General features: G+C 42.5%; 1 protein-coding gene across 1 annotated transcript in view; it reads right to left on the reverse strand.

Annotated features, from left to right (window-relative positions):
* Nucleotides 1-2,828, reverse strand: part of TMX1 (thioredoxin related transmembrane protein 1) — a 28,219-nt gene extending 25,391 nt beyond the window's left edge. The window contains exon 1 of the mRNA XM_037832724.1: nt 2,502-2,828. Coding sequence (XP_037688652.1) covers nt 2,502-2,653 — 152 coding nt within the window. The 5' untranslated portion in view covers nt 2,654-2,828. The remainder of the gene's footprint in view (nt 1-2,501) is intronic.
* Nucleotides 2,829-6,000: the final 3,172 nt, after the last annotated feature.

Here is a 6,000-nt window from a genome sequence, read left to right on the forward strand (position 1 = left end):
AATACTTCACTTTTTCCTGCTATATTTAGTTTGGCCAAATGAGTATTAAAAATCCTTAAAATTAAGAGCAAAACATGACCACAGACATAGGGGACTGGTGGTTTGATGGCTTGAGCCCTCTACCACAGGTTTTACCCTTGGGAAGACGGTTGCTGCAAAGGAGAGGCTAGGCCTCCCTATGGTTGTGCCTAAGAGCCTCCTCCCGAATGCCTCTTTGTTGCTCAGATGTGGCCCTGTCTCTCTAGCTAAGCCAACTTGAAAGGTGAAATCACTGCCCTCCCCCCTACGTGGGATCAGACACCCAGGGGAGTGAATCTCCCTGGCAACGTGGAATATGACTCCCGGGGAGGAATGTAGACCCGGCATCGTGGGACGGAGAACATCTTCTTGACCAAAAGTGGGATGTGAAAGGAAATGAAATAAGCTTGAGTGGCAGAGAGATTCCAAAAGGAGCCGAGAGGTCACTCTGGGGGGCACTCTTACGCACACTTTAGACAACCCTTTTTAGGTTCTAAAGAATTGGGGTAGCTGGTGGTGGATACCCGAAACTATCAAACTACAACCCAGAACCCATGAATCTCGAAGACAGTTGTATAAAAATGTAGCTTATGAGGGGTGACAATGGGATTGGGAAAGCCATAAGGACCACACTCCCCTTTGTCTAGTTTATGGATGGATGAGTAGAAAAATAGGGGAAGGAAACAAACAGACAAAGGTACCCAGTGTTCTTTTTTACTTCAATTGCTCTTTTTCACTCTAATTATTATTCTTGTTATTTTTGTGTGTGTGCTAATGAAGGTGTCAGGGATTGATTTGGGTGATGAATGTACCACTATGTAATGGTACTGTAAACAATCGAAAGTACGATTTGTTTTGTATGACTGCGTGGTATGTGAATATATCTCAATAAAATGAAGATTTAAAACAAACAAACAAACAAAAAAAAAAAAACAAAAAAAAAAATTAAGAGCAAAACACTTGATTGCATTTTGCATATAAATTCAGAATCACTATTGGTTAACATATTGTTTATGAAACTGAATATTTTATAAACAATCTAAAACAAGTTACTCATGAGAATGACTGAAAAACAATTGCTGTCACTGGTTATTTTTCCTGCCCCCTGCAGCTTCAATGGTGCCTGAAAATTCATTTCACTGAATTGCAAATTATATGCACAAAATAAACGTTTTTCCTCTCTCTTACCCTCCTCAAAGCCTCTTTTGGTTTTTACGAAAGAGTTACTGATTCTGCTTTCTGGGTTCTCCCTTGGAGATGTCCACCTATACCTGCCTCCCTAACTGGCAGCTTTAGTTGCATCCATATCAGGAAACCTTTACCTGAATCTGTTACAGACAAGGAATGTCTGACAATTATCACATCTACTCTATTTTAGGCTCTGAGGACCTAAAGGAAGACAGTAAAGCAATATCTATACAGGTTAATTAATGTCTTTAGGCATCTGTTTCTCATCTGTAAAATGGGGGAAATAATATAGATTTTACAGAAGTTGTAGAGGATTAAATATAACATATGCAGAGTGCTTAGAACTGACACACAGTTAACAAAGTTAGGGTGCTTTTACTAATATCTCCAACACTACTGTATCACTAATATTATCACCACCACCAATTTAGCATTTAAAGGAAAGTTTATTTTCAATGCCGTAGAATGTACATTATAATGGAATCACCACAGACATGATTTTATTCAACAATAGATGAGCTGGATCTCTTAAAGAGTGTATAATCACACTATGTAACACATGAATTTTACCTTTTAATGCAACACCACTTACAGAGAGGTTCAGGAGTCACAACATTCCCTACTTTACAAAAACACACACCCAAAGGAAAAAGGAGACGTAGTGTGAGAGCAAGAAAAAGCAATAGGACAAAAATTAAAATAGGAAAGGAAGATTTTAAAATAAACGAACTTAAATTTCCGAGGCATTTATAATAAAAAGTAATGTACCTAATTTGCAAAAATAAAAAATTAAAGAACCCCAAATTCGAGCACTATAAATTGACTACCACTTAAAGATAATGAGACGAAAAGAAGGCGTGTAGTCTGCTTAATTTCGTCTTTTGTAAGGTCTGCTTGTGATGGATCGTTCTAAAATAACTTTAATGGGAGGTAATAAGACCCCTATCCCCATCCCCATCCCCATGGCTATGAAGAAACGTTAGAGGGAATTCGAAGAGGAACATAATCTCTTACTCGCACCACAGCCCTAAGGACGAAACTACGGTGCACACTTCAAAAGAAACTTAATATTCCCGTGCCAGAGACAAGGGGGGTGATGATGGGGAAGAGTTAAGATGCGTTTGAAGAATCGAAGGCGTCTGGGAGCGCCTGCTCCATGGCTACAAGGCGTAGTCCGGGGTAACCCGGAGCCCGCCTAAAGGGTAAGGGAGAGAAGTCGGAAGTCCAGGTTCGGACCTCGGAACCCTGCCGGCCGGACAGAATGAGGAGCTCCGGGATAACTGCCCCGCACTCACAATTCTATCATCCACTCTCCTTCCAGCAACTCTTTCCAGTTCGCGTCCGTGATGATGCGCACGTCGCTCCGCCGCCCGTGGATCCAGGGAGCCTCACAAAGTAACAATACCAGGACTGCCAAAGGAACCACGAGACTCCCGGAGGGCGCCATGTCAGTCACGCGCCCACCCCACAGCAAGAGATGCAGCCCCACCACACTGCAGCAACTGGATACTTCCGGCTTCGCGGGCCGCTTTGCTCATGCGCCTGACCGCGCCGTGAGACACGCTCATGCCTAGAGAAAGCTCAACGCGCATGACGGAGCCCTGGTCCTTGTGAGTTGTTTGGTAGGAAACGAGGGAAGCCCTCCTCTCCCTAGTGCGCATGACACAAAAGAGGCTTCTCGTAACTCCCCGCCCCCTCCAATTCTCCGCCCCAAGTGCCCCAGGATTACTGGGGAAGGAAAAAGAGCAGAAGAGAGGGCGGGCGTAGGAAGTGGGAGGGGTTGCACAAAAGTCTGTGTCATAATTTTGGCGCCAAGCGGTTGGAATTTATACTTAAATTGAAATTTATATTTAAATTGATAAGTCACTTAAACAGTTTCCAATTAAACACCCTTTAGAGTTTTCATATGCTTCCTTTGAAAAAATGTGTAGTAAAACTGATGGACGTTTACGTGAGTCAGAAGATTGGTTTCCTTCCGGAGGGGATTGGAAAGGTACAGAGGAAACTGGGGTGCTCTTTAAATTCTGTATCTTGGTCTGGACAATGGTTACACGGGCATATACACGTGTAAAAAACACCAGTGAGTGGTACATTTTAGATTAGTGCCCTCAGTGAACTATAGTATGTATTTTATCCCTGTTTTTTTTTTGTTTTTGTTGTTTTTAAGTACAGTAGGTGCAGAGATTCCTGTATTAAAAATTCAACGCGTAACTAGTCACATAGGATTGTAACAAACATTTGTAAATACAATTGTAAGCCAAAATAAGCACTGCCCATTGGAAAGTATTAGCCAAAGAAAGTAGTAGTTGTACTTCCTCATCTCAATTCTCTCCTAAAACTCGCTCGGCTTGGCCAACTTCCCCACCCTTCCACGGAACTTCCCTCCTCAAGGACACCAGTGATCTCCGTGTTAACAAAGCCAATAGTTTCTTCTCTGTATTTATCTTGCTTGACTCCCAGCAGCTTCCTAGTGACTACGCCTCTTTCTTTAAATATTTTCTTGCTTCCTGTAGCACTACACTCGCTAATTTTTTCTTCTTCCTCTCTAGTTCCTCCTTCTCAAATTTCTTGGCTGGTCTCCCTCCTCTGCTTGACTTACAGACAATGGTGTGCATCTGGAGACTATACTGTCCTGCTCCTTCTCTCCTATTAACATTCCCTCATATAACCTCAACCTGGCTTTAAAAGCTATCCATATGCCTGTGATTCCAGCCCTGACCCTTCCAGGAACTTCAGACACATATATTCAATTACTTGCTTGACATCTCCATTTTGGATATTTAATAGGCAGTACAAACAAAATATGACCAGAAATTAGAATTCTTGATTCTCCCTCTCCTAGTCTTCCATTTCAGTAAAGAGTCCCCAAATCTACCTTCTAGCTTAAGCAAAATTCAATATCTTAATTTTTGAGTGCTTTCTCCTTCACCCCCTCCTCATCTACTCCAGCAACAAGTCCTATAAATGAGACCCAAAACACTCAGGTCTGAACACTAATTTTTATCTGCACAGCCAACAACTAGTCCAAGGTTCCATCATCTCCTGCCTCCACAACTCTGATAGTTTCCTAATAGATCTCCCTGCATTCTCTCTTCTTCTTCTAAATGAGATCAAACCATCTCTCCTTTAAACCCACCCCCAAGTTGCTTTCCTGTGCAATTGAAATTAAATCCAAATTCATTATTCCTTATTCTCACTGATGAAATCCTACATGGTGTGACCCTTGCCTAACTCTGCATCCTTATATATTACTACTCCCACCCCACCCCACCCCATCCCACTACACTCCAGTGGTTCCCTGAATATGTCAAAATCATTCCCACCCTGAGATCTTAGCATTAGTGTTTTCTCTGCCTAGACTACTTATCCCAGAATCCTCATGACTCCTTCTTGCCATTGAACTTCAGAAAGGCTTTCCCCACTCCATCCAAGGAGGCCACCCAGTCATTCTCCATCATAATCCATCCTAATTCTCTGTAGAATATTAACTTAATGTATTTGTTTGCTTATTATCTGAATTCTTTCCTCCTCTCAATGAGAATGTAGTTCCATGAGAGTGGAAAACTTGTCTGTTTGTTCATCACTAAATCCCTGTTCTAGTTTGCTAATGCTGCCAGAATGCAAAACACCAGAGATGGATTGGCTTTTATAAAAGGGGGTTTATTTGGTACACAGTTACAGTCTGAAGGTCATAAAGTGTCCAAGGTAACACATCAGCAATCAGGTACCTTCACTGGAGGATGGCCAATAGTGTCCGGAAAACCTCTGTTAGCTGGGAAGGCACATGGCTGGTGTCTGCTCCAAAGTTCTGGTTTCAAAATGGCTTTCTCCCAGGACGTTCCTCTCTAGGCTGCAGATCCTCAAAAATGTCACTCTTAGTTGGACTTGGGGGATTTGTCCTCTCTCAGCTTCTCTGGAGCAAGAGTCTGCTTTCAACGGACATCTTCAAACTGTCTCTCATCTGCAGCTCCTGTGCTTTCTTCAAAGTGTCCCTCTTGGCTGTAGCAAGCTTGCTCCTTCTGTCGGATCTTATATATAGTGCACCAGTAATTTAATTCAGACCCACCCAATGGGCAGGCCAACACCCCATGGAAATTATCCAATCAGAGTCATCACCCACAGTTGGGTGGGGTGCATCTCCATGGAAACACTCAAAGAATTACAATCTAATTAACACCGATAGGTCTGCCTACACAAGATTACATCAAAGTTAATGGCTTTTTCTGGGGGACATAATACATTCAAACCAGCACATTCCACCCCCTGGACCCCAGAAAAACATATTCTTTCCAAATACAAAATACATGCATCCCATCACAATATCACAAAAACTTTTTCTCATTTCAGTAACAATAGGTAAGTATGAGAGCCCATCAAAATCAATTATAGGTTTGGTCAGCCCTAAGGCATACTTTTCCTTTAGCTATGGATCTGTGAACTTACAACAACTTACGTGCTTCCAATATACAAAGGAGGGACATTCATAGGATAAAGATTCCCATTGCCATAAGGAGAAACTGAAAGGAAAACAGGGTTCACAGGACCAAAACAGTTCCTAAAACCTCCAGGACAAACTCCATTAGATTTCAAAGTCTGAGAGTCATTTACAGAATGACGTTGCATCCTTGGGGCTTGAGAGAGCGGGAGCCTAACCCTTCCTAAGGGCCTTTTCGGCAGCCCTTTCCTCTCCAAACACTGGGATGAGTTCTCCAACATATCCACACATTGGAGAGACCACCTTCTCGGCCCCACCCTCTTCAAACATCGGGGCAGCACCGAGATTCCCTTCCATCT

Source organism: Choloepus didactylus, chromosome 4, assembly GCF_015220235.1.
Source record: "Choloepus didactylus isolate mChoDid1 chromosome 4, mChoDid1.pri, whole genome shotgun sequence".
Lineage (NCBI taxonomy): Eukaryota > Metazoa > Chordata > Mammalia > Pilosa > Megalonychidae > Choloepus > Choloepus didactylus.